This window comes from Acinonyx jubatus, chromosome B2 (assembly GCF_027475565.1).
Source record: "Acinonyx jubatus isolate Ajub_Pintada_27869175 chromosome B2, VMU_Ajub_asm_v1.0, whole genome shotgun sequence".
Classification (NCBI taxonomy): domain Eukaryota; kingdom Metazoa; phylum Chordata; class Mammalia; order Carnivora; family Felidae; genus Acinonyx; species Acinonyx jubatus.
In genome coordinates, this window is record NC_069385.1 from 132,073,162 (window position 1) to 132,087,566 (window position 14,405).

At 39.6% G+C, this 14,405-nt stretch overlaps 1 protein-coding gene across 1 annotated transcript in view; it reads left to right on the top strand.

The window, feature by feature from the left end:
- Positions 1-14,405, top strand: part of SYCP2L (synaptonemal complex protein 2 like) — a 108,794-nt gene that overhangs the window by 39,768 nt on the left and 54,621 nt on the right. Inside the window, exons 14-17 of the mRNA XM_053223403.1 lie at positions 2,034-2,127; positions 2,634-2,734; positions 3,474-3,534; positions 3,629-3,707. Of these exons, the coding sequence (XP_053079378.1) occupies positions 2,034-2,127; positions 2,634-2,734; positions 3,474-3,534; positions 3,629-3,707 (335 nt within the window). The remainder of the gene's footprint in view (positions 1-2,033; positions 2,128-2,633; positions 2,735-3,473; positions 3,535-3,628; positions 3,708-14,405) is intronic.

Consider the following 14,405-nt stretch of genomic DNA (forward strand, 5'->3'; position numbering starts at 1 on the left):
GGAAGGGGCAGAGAGAGGGAGACACAGAATCCGAAGCAGGCTTCAGGCTCTGAGCTGTCAGCACAGAGCCCGACGTGGGGCTCGAACTCACAAACTGTGAAACCATGACTTGAGCCGAATCAGTCGCTCAACCAACTGAGCCACCCAGGCGCCCCTGTTTTAGCATGTTTTTATGTCTTTAACTTTCTTGTTGGGTTTTGATGTGAACATCTGCTCAAGCAGATAGCTTGATCTTTGGAATATTCTGTAACAAGCACACGTAGGACACAAAACCCCTTTGTGCCTCAAAATGCTTTTACTCCATTTATTGTGAACAGTTAAAAACCTTCTAGGATAACATTACCACCTCACCACATTCTTCCTGAAGTTCTGAGGATACTTGCTGTGGGCTTCTTAGTATTTCCTTCTCTCTCCCCTCCTTGAGGACTGAGGGGAATCGCTAGAAATCGTGTCTCTTAGGGAGTTCTGAAATTTTATCTCCTGGTCTTAGGCCGAAATGGTTTATACCTCTTCTAGACTGATACAGCCTCCAGATCATTGACTGTGATGTTTCCTGTTGACACACAAGATCACAAAGATTTTCTCTATCACAGATGATAGGCAGAGCAAAGAAATTAGTGACGAGACCTACGATACTATGATAATGGCCGATAGAAGGTTGAATTAAGAAGTCGGGGGAAGCCTTGGGCCCATTTGCTTTGGGCACTGAGTTGCATATGAAGACCTCTCATATACTGTTAAGTGCTCTGTGGTAGTGTTCCCAAAGACTCACCCTATGAAAAGACCATTTCATGGGTGAGGACGAGAGAAAGAGAATCATTTACTGAAAAATTACTTCCTATAACATCTTACATATGAATTGGCCTAACACTGAGGCTACATAGGCTAAGGCCCCCACAGAGAGGGTGTATAGACCCTCACCAAGGTGTATAGACCCTCTTGGCTTTATGGGAGAAAGAAGAGAAAACCATTTAGAGAAAGGGACAAAGATTTGTTAAACCTAGAAATAAGAAAAGAGCTACTTCACGGACAAAGCAGTGGCCCCTCCTCCAAGATGAGGAAAAGGGACCCCGCTTTGCCTCTGGAAAAGGCTTTTATGTTTTTAAAATTACCTAACTCTATAGGGAGGGGCTGTGAAGCTTTGGGTTTATCATTTACACTGGGAAGTAAGTTTTTCCATTTTCCTAGGGTCGTGAGATTACCTATAGGGACCAATTTTAACAATGGCCTCCGCCTTTTACTGCCGGTTGGAGTGGAGTCTTACAGTCTTCTGTGAGTCAGATCTTATGATTCTTCTTATGACCTGCCGACAGGTTAAGGGTCAGTCGAAAACCAAAATGACTTTGCTTTGGTGAATTAGTCTTCTGAGCCTCCCTTCCTTTCTGCCTCAATATTAGAGGTTTGCCTTTATTCGGTGAAAAACCTCAGGGGGCTCCTGGGTGGCTCAGTCCATTAAGCATCTGACTCTTGATTTCAGCTCAGGTCATGCTGTCCCCGGTTTGTGGGTTCAAGCCCCACATCGGGCTCTGCGCTGACAGTGTGGAGCCTACTTGGGATTCTCTCTCTCCCTTTCTCTCTGCCCCTCTCCCATTCATTTTCTCTCTCTTAAAATAAACATTAAAAAAAAAAAAAAGAAAAACTTCAGAATTGTATGTATTTCCATGTCTCCTGAAGTGAAGAAAATGTTTCGGGGTAGAACTAAGGTTTTCCTGTGATTAAGCTGCAGTTCCTAGACCGTGAGGCCCTTGTGAGGAAGGAGTGGGGGTTGGAGAAATCCCACAGTTGGGAACTCACTGCAGGCTGTGAAGACACAAGGATGGAGTGAGTGGAAGAAGGGAAGTGGTCAGCCAGGGCTAGTCCTGGAGGGAAGGGGGTCAGAGAGGTGGAAACAGTAACACTATCCTTCAAAAGAGGACAAACCAAAGACTAACTTCGAATTTATCACTTTGCTGTGTTCTGAGCCTTAGCTTTTCCTTAAATTTTTAAGAGTTTAGTCCTTTTAAAGGTCATGTGGATTTTGGCTTGCATTTCAGATGTTGCCTGACCAGAAAAGAAGCTCCTCCGAACTTTCTGGTAAATTTGAGAAAGCAGACACTGACATTCCTAGCAGTCATGAAAGAGAGACAGGTATACTGGGAAATAAAATTTCTTACTCTGAATTCCCTATAAAGACAATAATAAAACCTTACTTGGAAGAGGTCACTGAAAACCTGTGGTCCTATAAGAGTAATAAATGTTCCATTGTACCTACAGAGAAAGAAAAGTTGCTAACATCTTATATTATTTTCCCAGTCTGATACATTCTCTTGTGGGTCAATGGAAATGGAAAAAGGAGAAAATATGATAGGGGTGGCCGGAGGCAGAATATGGGGGCACGGAAAGGCCCGGCCACCCCCAAAGCTGACCCTACATAGATCCTGTATCTATTAGGAGTCACATCCCAAAGCTGTTTCTTTCTCAAAAGTGCAGGTAGATTTCGGACTTGAGATTTGAGACAGGATGTGATTACCAGCTCTTACCAATAGATGGCGATGTACTGTCAGCATGGGGTCCCATGAAGAACGATGGGAGAATGTGGTCACCATGGCATATGGTTATTTCCACTTTTAATGCTCTTTTCTCTATGTGTATAGACCAGACAGAAGAATCCACTAAGCTGGCAGAGTTAATGAGTGCTGGAGATGACCACTGCCCAACAGCTCTCCCCGTAAATGATCAGTCTAATGAGCCTGTCGTGAGTATGGGATGCTGGGCACAAAGTTTTGAACTGTGTCCACCAGGATGCTGACAGGTGGAAGGCATCTCTCCTGGCTTGTAGTCCATTTTTTCCCTGACCAATGGATCTCCCCCTTTTGAGGGGGGGGCACTCCTCTCCTTTAGTTTATTTTTGTTTGCCATGTTCATGGGTTCTCTGCTTCCACGCAACTTGACTCTCCAGAGGAACGTGTGACTTGGCTGCCTCTGCCTCGTTTTCTCATGGAGACTGAGATTGTAGGGAAAAGATTATAGGGAAAAGAGTCTAATGTTTGGAGTCGGACCTGGTTTTCCCTGACTAGATACAGGAACTTGGGGAAATTAACATCACTGAGTCTGAGGCTTCTCAGATATAAGATGGGGGTAATAGCTGGTTCATACTATAGCCCTCCTGGATGCTAGGCATACATTTTATTTTCATCCTAACACACCTCTTGGCATGTACAGGTATTCAGTCTGGTCCCCATTTTGTTTATATTTGATTACATGGAGATTATATAGAAGCGTAATGATCGTGTTTTTGCGAGTGGCAAAGCTTTGCCTAAGAGTGAATATCAATTTTTTGGAGCAGTCAGCAGTCATTAGGAGCAAAGTCTAGTGAATGAAAAGCCTGGTATCTCATTGTTTAGTGGAAATGCTTTTCTGTGGATGTGTAAAGTGGCTCCAAGAGCATTTCAAAAGAGGGACTTCAAAGGCACCGTAACTATTTTTTTCTACAGCAAACAAATACAGGAGATAGTTCACCTGAAAAATTGAAACCGGATGATGTGCAACAAGGTCAGATTTTTTAAATGTATCCTAAGGCTTTTGAGTATTATTCTTAAGTGTTTACTTGAAAAGCTTAATTTTTGTTTTTAATTTTCATGATTGGAAGTCACTTCAAAATATGAATCTTCAGATTTACAAGAACCATCAGTAAAAATTCAGGATCCTAAATTAAATGACAAATCTAGGTATGTGACTTTTTTTTAACGTTTGTTTATTTTTGAGAGAGCATGTGCACAAATGGGAGGGGCAGAGAGAGAGAGGGAGGCACAGAATCGGAAGCAGGCTCCAGGCTCTGAGCCATCAGCATGGAGCCCGACGCAGGGCTCAAACCCACGAACCATGAGATCATGACCTGAGCCGAAGTCGGACATTTAACGGACCGAGTCCCCCAGGTGCCCCGCGATTTTCAAAATTAATAAACCATGTTGATTGCTATTAGGGTGACTAGTTAATATATATGTCAATGGCCTGGGCTCTCCGTCTTTTCTGCATCTGACCACACCCCACGCAAGGAGAGAGTATTGTGTGCAGTTTTCCACATAATGATTTGAGCAGTGCTGGATTATTCTCCTGACCTATAGATCTCTACCATTATACCCCCAGTGATATGCTTGGTGATGTCTTTTTCTGCAGCAAAACACCGAATATTCTCAGCCTAGGAAACGTGTATCCATCTGGCCATTAATTTGTCACTTTTCCATATAGGCCTATGAAAAATGGGTCATAGGACAAGTACTTTTTATACCTTTATTGAGATCGTTGGAATTAAATAAACTGTACGTATTTAAAGTGTGGAGTTTGACTTTTGACATATGTCTACACTGGGACCATCACTGCAATCAAGATAATGAACAGAGCCATCATCTCCAAGATACTCTTGCCCCTTTGAAATCCTTCTTCCCTTTCCATCCCCCTCACCTGCCCCTTGCAATCACTGATCTGCTTTTTGCCAGGATAGAAGAGATTGCGTTTTAAGAAATCTATCAATGGAATCAAAGAATAGGCACTCTTGGGTGCCTGGTGGCTCAGTGGTTGAGCGTCTGACTTTGTTTGGTTCAGGTCATGATCTTATGGTTTGTGAGTTCGTGCCCCACATCGGCCTCTCTGCTGTCAGCACTGAGCCTGCTTTGGATCCTCTGTCCCCTTCTCTCTGTGCCTCCCCTGGTGACGTTTGCTCTCTCTCAAAAAGAAATATTTTAAAAAGTACGCACTCTTTTCTCCCAGCTTCTCTCATTCAGCATAATTATTTTGAGATTTATCCACATTGTGTGTATCAATAGTTTGCTTTCATGTTGCCAAGTCCCAGTTCCTTCACGGATATACCACGATGCATTCATCCAGTCGCCTGTTGATGGCCATTTGAGTTCCCAGTTTTGTGTTATAAGTAAAGCACTTGGAATCAATGATAAGTCTTTGTACGGATATATATTTTCTCTGGAGTAAATACATAGGAATGGAATGACTAGATCATGGTTGGTGTACATTTAATTTTTAAAAAGCTGCCAAAACAGTTTTTCTAAGGTGGTTAAACTATTGAACACTCCCAAAGGTCTTTGAGAGTTCTAATTGCTCACATTCTTGCTAGTACTTGGTCATGTTAGTCTTTTTTTTTTTTTTTTTTTTTTTTTTTTTATATATTCTGACAGCACATGTGCAAGTGGCGGGGGTTGGGGGGGCAGAGAGAAAGGGAGAGAGAGAGAATCTCAAGCTGACAGTGTGGAGCCCAGTGCAGGGCTTGAACCCATGAACTGTGAGATCATGACCTGAGCCGAAATCAAGAGTCACATGCTTAACCTTGAGCCACCCAGGTGTCCCAGTAATGTTAATCTTTTTAATCTTAGCCATTCCAGTGGGAGTGTAATGGTATTTCATTGTGGTTCTGATTTGCATTTCTGTAATGACTAATGGTGTCGAACATCCGTTCATGGGTTTATTATCCATCTTTCTGTAACTTCTTGGGTAATAAATCTTTAAATCCTATACTATTAAAAATGGGTTATTTGCTTTCTTGACTGGAAAGTTCTCTTTATAGGGGTGCCTGGGTGGCTCATTTCAAGTGTTGGACTCAACTTTGGCTTAGGTCGTGATCTCATGGTTTGTGGGTTGGAGCCCCAGTTTGTGGCTCCAAGCCCCATGTTGAGCTCTGTATTGACAGTGCGGAGCCTGCTTGGGATTCTCTCTCCCCTTCTCTGCACCCCTCCCCTGCTTGTTCACTCTCTCTCTCTCTCAGAATGAATAAACTTAAAAAAATTTTAAGTGTTCTTTGTATATTCTACATACAAGTCATAAGTCCTTGATCAACTATGTTTTGTGTTTATTTTCTATATGTGGCTTCCTTTTTATTTTTATGTCTTTTTGAAATTTCCATGCATATTTATTTCAGGCCTGCTGGTACATAGCTAATACAGCTTAGATTTTAGACTAAATGCTAAATGCATTTACTAAAGGCATTCACTTCCATAGGTTAGTCTTCACCCTAAGGAATATCCCTAACGGAATGTATTATTTTTACCTCCCTTTGCTAAAGGAAGACACCAGAATGACTCAAGGGCGTATCCCTAGAAAGTTTTGGCTTAAATAGAACAGTGTCTTTAAAGAGAAAAAGTACTTTTAATTTTTTTAATGTTTATTTATTTTTGAGACAGAGAGAGAGCATGAATGGGGGAAGGGCAGAGAGAGAGGGAGACACAGAATCAGAAGCAGGCTCCAGGCTCTGAGCTGTCAGCACAGAGCCCAACGCGGGGCTCGAACTCATGGACTGTGAGATCATGACCTGAGCTGAAGTTGGATGCTTAACCGATGGAGCCACCCAGGCGCCCCAAGAGAAAAAGTTCTTAATTTTTATTAAGCCCAATTGATTTTTTTCTTTTATACTTCATGCTATTTTTGTGACCTGCTTAAACAATCGTAGGCAAATCATGCTCAGTCATATGTTTCCCTACATTTTCTTCTAGGAGTTTTACAGTTTTAGATCTTATTTCAGTTATGAACCATTTTCTGTTAATTTTTATATATTGTGTGAAGTAAGGGTTGAAATTTCTTTCTCCTTTTCCCTCCCTGCCTTCTCCTTTCTTTCATATGGCTGTCCAGTTATTCCAGATCATTTATTGAAACAATTACTACTTCCGTTGAATTTTCCTGGAAACTTTGAAAGAATAAAAAAAACATATATGTGTAGCTCTTTCTAGACTGTGCACCAGCATGCGTGTTGCACGTTCAGTTCCAGATCGCCACAATAAAGTGAGTGTTGCAATAAAGCAAGTCAAATGAATTTTTGGTTTCCTGATGTATATGGAGGTTATGGTTACATTAAACTATAAAGTGTGCAATAGCATCATGTCTGGACAAACACTGTATATATCTTAATTTAAAACGTTATTCCTAAAAAAAAATGCTCTCTGAGCTTTCAGGGAGTTATTTTGCTGGGAAAGGCTCTTGCCTCCATGGTGGTGGCTGCTGAAAGTGGGGTGGCTGTGGCAGTGTCTTCAAATAAGGCAACGGTGACATTTCCCACGTTAATTGATACTTCGTTTTATGAGCAATTTCTCTGTAGTAGAAGATGCTCTTTCATAGCATTTTACCCACAGTGAACTTCCCTCCAAATTGGAGCCCATCTTCTCAAACCCTGCTGCTGCTTTATCAACTAAGTATATGAAATGTTCTAAATCTTTTGCTGCCACCATAACCATCGTCACAACCTCTTCACCATGAATAGATTCCATCCCAAGAAACCACTTTCTTTCCTCATCCACGAAGATCAACACCTTGTCTGTTCAAGTTTGATCATGAGGTTGCAGCAATTCAGTGCATCTCGAGGCTCCACTTCTAGTTCTCTGGCTGTTTCCACCCCACCTGCAGTTACTTCTCCACTGGAATCTTGACCCCCTTCAAAGTCATCTGTGAGAGTTGGAATCAACTTCTCCCCAAATCCTGTTCATGTTGATATTTTAACCTCTTCCTATGAATCATGAATATTCTTACTGGCATCTGGAATGGTGAATCCTTTCTAGAAGGTTTCAGCTGACTTCCCAGATCCATCAGAGAAATCCCTGTCCATGGCAGCAATAACCTTATGAAATACATTCATTCATTCATTCATTCATTCATTCATTCATTCATTCATTTATGAGACAGGAGACAACATGTGAGCAGGGAAGAAGCAGAGAGAGAGAGACACAGAATGCAAAGCAGGCTCCAGGCTCCTAGCTGTCAGCACAGAGCCCGATGCACAGCTTGAACCCACGAACTGTGAGATCATGACCTGAGCCGAAGTGGGACGCTCAACCCACTGAGCCACCCAGGCTCCCCATATATTCTTAAATAAGGCTTGAAACTTGAATGACTACTTGATCCATGGGCTGCAGGATAGATGTCGTTAACAGGCATGAAATAACATTCATCTTGTATATCTCCACCAGAGCTCTTGGATGACCAAGTACATTGCCAGTGAGTATTAAATCTTTTGAAAGGAATCTTTTCTTCTGAGTAGGAGTTCTCAGTGGTAAGCTTAAAATTTTCAGTGAGCCATGTTGTGAACAGATGTGCTCTCATCCAGGCTTTGTTGTTCCATTTATAGAGCACGTACAGAGTAGATCTAGCTTAATTCTTAAGGGCTTTGGGATTTGGGAATGGTAAACGGGCATTGCCTTTAAGTTAAAGTCAGCAGCTACATTACTCCCTAACCAGAGACCCAACCTGTCCTTTGAATCCAGGCATTGACTTCTCTAGCTATGGAAGTCCTAGATGGCATCTTCTTCCAATTGAAGTCTGTTTTGTCTGCACTGAAGACCTGTTTAGTGTAGCCACCTTCAGTAATTACCTTAGCTAGACCTTCTGGATCTTGCTGCAGCCTCTGTATCAGCCCTTGCTGCCTAACCTTACACTTTTATGTTAGGGAGATGGTTTCTTTCCTTAAACCTCATGAACCAGCTTCTGATAGATTCCAGCTTTTCTCCTGCAGCTTCCTCACCTCTTAGCCTTCAGGGAAGGCTGAAGGGAAGGTTCTGGCTGGCTTGATCTTCTATCCAGACCACTAAAACTTTCTCTAGATAAGCAATTAGGCTGTTTTGCTTTATTATTTTTTTTAATTTTTATCTTTTTAAATCACTGATCACCGGAATAGCACTTCTAATTTATGACTTTTCCTTTGCATTCACAATTTGGCTGACTGCTGCAAGAGGCCTAGCGCTTTCAACATGGCTTCCTGAGAAAGTTTAATCATTTCTAGCTTTTTAAAGCTTTGAGGGAGAGAAAGTGTGCCTCTGCATATGAGTGGGAGAGGAGCCGAGAGAGAGGGGGAGAGAGAATCCCAAGCACCCTCTGCACTGTTAGTGCAGAGTCCCATGAGGGACTCAATCTCACAAACCATGAGATCATGACCTGAGCCTAAATCAAGAGTTGGACATGTAACTGACTGAGCCACCCAGGCACCCCTAATCATTTATAGCTTTTGATTTAAAGTGGAAGACATACAACTCTTTCTTTTACTTGAACACTTAGAAGCCATTGTAGGGTTATTAGTTGGCCTAATTTCAATATTGTTGTGTCTCAGGGTGGCCTGAAGAGAGACGTGGAAGCGGATGGTTGTGGCATGGGTTGTGGTGCCTGAAAACAATCATGATAGTAACCTCAAAGCTCACAGATCACCAATAACAAATACAATGAAAAAATTAGAAACATCGCAAGAATTACCAAAATGTTACACAAAGACCTAAAAGAGCAAATACCATTGGAAGAATGGTACTGAGAGACTTGCTTGATTACCAGGTTGCCCCAAACTTTAAATTTGTGAAAACAACAAAAGCCCAGAGTATCTGTGAAGGGGAATAAATCCAAGTGCAATGAAGCAAGTGATGCCTATATTCTGTAATATTGATCTATTGATCAGACTTTACATATCATCCGAATTACTGTAGCTTTACTATCTTAACTGTATCTCATTTTGAAATGAGGTAGTGTTAGTCTTCCAACTTTTTTAAGTTGTTTTGACTATACTTAGTCCCTTTCATTTACGTATAAATTTTATCAGTTTTACAAAAACAGTCTTATAGATTTTGACTGGGATTGTATTAAATCTGTAGATCAATTTGGGGAGAATTGGCATTGTAAGACTGTTTTCATTGTCTCAAACCTGGTGTATGTCTTCATTGATGTAGGACTTTCTATTTAAAAAACAATTTTTAACATTTACTCAATTTTGAGAATGAGAGACAGAGCATGAGAGGGGCAGAGAGAGGGAGACACAGAATCCAAAGCAGACTCCAGGCTCTGCACTGTCAGCACAGGGCCCGATGCAGGGCTCGAACTCAGGCTGCGAGATCGTGACCTGAGCTGAAGTCAGACGCTTACCCGACTGAGCCACCCAGGCGCCCCTATGTAGGACTTTTTAAATTTTGCTCAGTAATGTTTTATAGTCTTAAACCTATAAATCAGGGGTAAATTTAGAAAAATATATAAGTTTTCCATACTTTTATGTTGTTTTAAAATTTCAATTTCTGGTTGCCTATCCTATAGAAACACAGTTGATTTGTGTATATCGATCTTAGATCCTGCAAACTTACTAAACCAACTTAATATTTTTCATAATCCACCTGACAGAATTTTATTTAACATCCAGCTCCTCGTAAAATTATAACTGCCTTTTCCTTGTGATGAGAACTTCTATGGTCTACCCTTAGCAACTGTCAAACATGCCATGCAGCAGCATTAACCATAGCCATCATGTACATTACAACCCCGGTATTTATCTTCTAACTGGAAGTTGATAACTTTGGACCACTTTCCTCCACTTTTGACCACGCCCACCCTCCCAACTTCCACCTCTGGTGACCACAAAACTGGTCTTTGTTTTCTCTGGGTTTGAGTGCGTTTTTATTTACTTTTGTTTTCATTCAAATATAATTAATACACAGGGTTAGGGTAGGTTCGGGAGTATTGTATAATGATTCAACAATTCTGTACATTTAGTGCTCATCAAGATAACCATACTCTGAACCCCCCTTATCTTTTTCACTCCTCCTCCTCCCCACCTCCCCTCAGGCAACAACCAGCTCTTTATATTTAAGAGTCTGTTTTTTTGTTTCCTTTATTAAATTCAACCTACGAGTTGCAATCATACAGTATTTGTCTTTCTCTGGCTTCCTTCACTTAGTCGTATACCCTCTAGGTTCATCTATGATGTTGTAAATGGCAAGATTTTATTTTTTTATGGTTGAGTGATACTCTGGTGTATATTTACACCACATGTTTCCTCATCTATAAATGGGCATTAGTGTTGCAATTTTCAGTTGATTTTTTTTATTCCATATATAAACAACATACTATAGCATTTGTCTTTCTTTGACTTATTTCACTTAGCGTGTCTTCAAGGTCCGTCTGTGTCATTACAAATAGCAGGATTTACATTTTTTATGGCTGAATAGTGTCCCACATCTTCTTTATCTGTTCATCTGTCAAAAGGCAGGTTGTTTCCATATCTTAGTTATTGTCAATAACACTATAATGCACACGAGGATGCAGATATCCCCTTCCACAGTGATTTTATTTCCTTTGGATATATATCCAGAAGTGGAATTGTTGGATCGTATGGTAGTTCTATTTTCAATTTTTTGGGAAACCTCCATACTAGCTGTTCAGTCTTCCATAGTGGCTGTATCAGTTTACATTTCCACTAATAGGGCACCAGGGTTTTCTTTCTTCCGCATCCTCACCAACACTTGTACTCTCTTGTCTTTTTGATAGGAGTTCTAACAGGTGCGAGGTAATACCTCATTGTGGTTTTGATTTTTCTTTCCCTGAGTAGTGGTGTTGAGCACCTTTGCATATACATATTCGCTACTTGAATATCTTCTCTGGAAAAATTTCTCCTCAAATCCCCTGCCTTATTTTTAAATGAGGTTGCTTGTTTTTTTCTGTTATTGAGTTGTAGGAGTTCTTCATATATTTTGGATATCAACTCCTTACCAGAACAGGATTTGCAAATACTTCCTTCCTTTCTGTAAACCGCATTTTTTATTTTGTGTTTCTTTTGCAGTGCAGAAGCCTTTTAGTTTGATGTAGTCCCAGTTTTTAAATATTTGCTTTTGTTGCTTTTGGTGTTCCGTACAAAAAATTGTTGCAAAGACCAATGTCAAGAAGCTTTCTTCCTGTGTGTGTGTGTGTGTGTTTGTGTGTGTGTTTCTAGGAGACATGTGGTCTCAAGTCTTACACTTAAGTCTTTAATCCATTTGAATTAATATTTGAGTATTGGAAGAAAGGGGTCCAATTTAATTCTTTTGCATGTGGTTATCCAGTTTCCCTGCATCACTTATTGAAGAGACTGTTTCCTCATTGAGTGTTCTTGGCCCCCTTTTCAAATATTAGTTGGCCAAATATGTCAGAATTACCTCTGGCAATATTCTTTGTTCTGAGAACTATTTAGTATGATGTTAGTGTGCTTTCTTTTTATTAGTGTAAGTATGGCAAATCTTTTCCTATCGTGCTTTAAACCTCTTTGGGTCTGTATACTTAAGGCGGGTTTATTATAGGCAGGATTTGGTTGTGCTTTGCTATTTATCTCAGTATGATGGTCTGTTCTTTAATTGGGATAAACCATTTACATTTCATATGATTATATGGTTGTATTTGTATTCTATTACCTTGCTATTTGTTTTCTATTTGTCATGTCTGTTTTTTGTTCCACTTTTCCTGATGTGTTTTAGATAAATGGAGTATGTTTAATGACTCCATTTTATCTCCTTTGTCAGTTTATTTGGTATAACTTTGGTGGTTTTTAATAGTTTATGATCTATATACACATTTAACTTACCATCCTCAATCTTCAGGGAATATTATATTGCTTTACACATCAGCCCTTAAACATGACTTGAGTTTTTGCTACTTTTATCATGCAATTTACTTCTACATAGGCTATAAACTTCTAATTTTATTATTATTTCTAATTGTTATAATTTGTAAAAACTTTAAAAGTAAGAATTTATGTTTTGTCACATACTAACTAGTTCTGCTCTTCATTCCTTTGTACAGGTAGAAATTTTGATCTGTTATTATTTCCCTTTAAAGATTTTCAATATTTTTGTGCAGGTCTGTTGCTGATGAATTCTTACAATTTTTACATGTCTGATAAAGTCTGCTTCAACTTTGTTTTTGAAAGATATTTTCACTGGATATAGAATTCTAGGCTGAGTTTTTTATTCCAATAATTTAAAGATGCTGCTGCATTGTTTTCTCACTTGATTGTTTCTGATGAGAAGTCCGTTATAATTCTTATTTATTCCCTTATGTGTAAGGTGATGTTTTTCCCTGATAGTGCTTTTCAGATTTTCTCTTTATTAATAATTTTAAACAATTTCATTGTGATGTGTCTTGGTGTAGTTTTTTGTTTTTGTTTTCATGTTTCTTGAGCTTAGGGATTGTTGAGCTTCTTGGATATGTTGGCTTATAGGTTTTTTTTTTTAATTAAATGTAGGAAATTTTAGCCATTACTTCTTGAAAGATTTAGTCTTATTCGCTTTTTCTTGTCCTTCAAGGTCTCCAATTCTACGTGTTAGCCTATATCGTACAGCTTACATATGAATTTTTAATTTATTGTGATTTTTTTTACTGTTTGTTTTTTAAATTTAATTTCAAGCTAGTTAACATACAGTGTAGTCTTGGCTTCAGGAATAGAACCCAGTGATTCATCTCTTACATATGACACATAAGAGATGGTTTGCCTCTTAAGGTTTGCCTCCTTCTGTTTTTTCCTTTTCCTGTTTTTTTTTTTTCCTTTATCTTATTTTTTCCCCTTCCTCTGTGTTCATCTGTTGAGTTTCTCAAATTCCACATATGAGTGAAATCATATGACATCTCTTTCTTTGACTGGCTTATTTCACTTAGCATAATACCTTCTAGTTCCATCCATATTGTTGCAAATGGCAAGATTTCATTCTTTTTCATCACCAAGTAGTATTCCTGTGTGTGTGTGTGTGTGTGTGTGTGTGTGTGTGTGTGTGTGTACACATTCATACATACATACATACCACATCTTCTTTGTCCATTCATCAGTTGGTGGACATTTGGGCTCTTTCAATAATTTGGCTATTGCTGATAGTGTTGCTATAAACACGGGGGTGCATGTACCCTTTCAAATCAGCATTTTTGTATCCTTTGGATAAATACCTAGTAGTGCAATTCCTGGGTCATAGGGTAGTTCTATTTTTAATTTTTTGAGCAACTTCCACACTGTTTTCCAGAGTAGCTACACCAATTGGCAGTCCCACCAACAGAGCAAAGGTGTTCCCCCCTCTCCACATCCTTGCCAACATCTGTTGTTTCCTGAGTTATTAATTTTAGCCTTTCTGACAGATGTGAGGTGGTATTTCATTGTGATTTTGATTTGTATTTCCCTGATGATGAGTGATGTTGAGCATCTTTTCGTGTGTCTGTTAGCCATCTGGAGGTCTTCTTTGGAAAAGCAGCCTTTGATGTCTTCTGCCCATTTCTTCACTGGATTATTTGTTTTTTTGGTGTTGAGTTTGGTAAGTTGTTTATAGATTTTTGGATACTAACCCTTTATCTGATCTGTCATTTGCAAATATTCTTCTCCCATTCCATCAGTTGCCTTTTAGTTTTGTTGATTGTTTCCTTTGCTGTGCAGAGCTTTTTATCTTGAGGTCCCCATAGTTCATTTTGCTTTTATTTTCCTTGCCTCCAGAGACCTGTCAAGTAAGAAGTTGCTGTGGCTGAGGTCAAAGATGTTGTTGACTGTTTTTTCCTGTAGGATTTTGATGGTTTCCTGTCTCACATCCATTTTGAATTTATTGTTATGTATGGAATAAGAAAGTGGGCCAGTTTCATTCTTCATGTCGTTGTCCAGTTCTCCCAGAACCATTGTTAAAGGAACT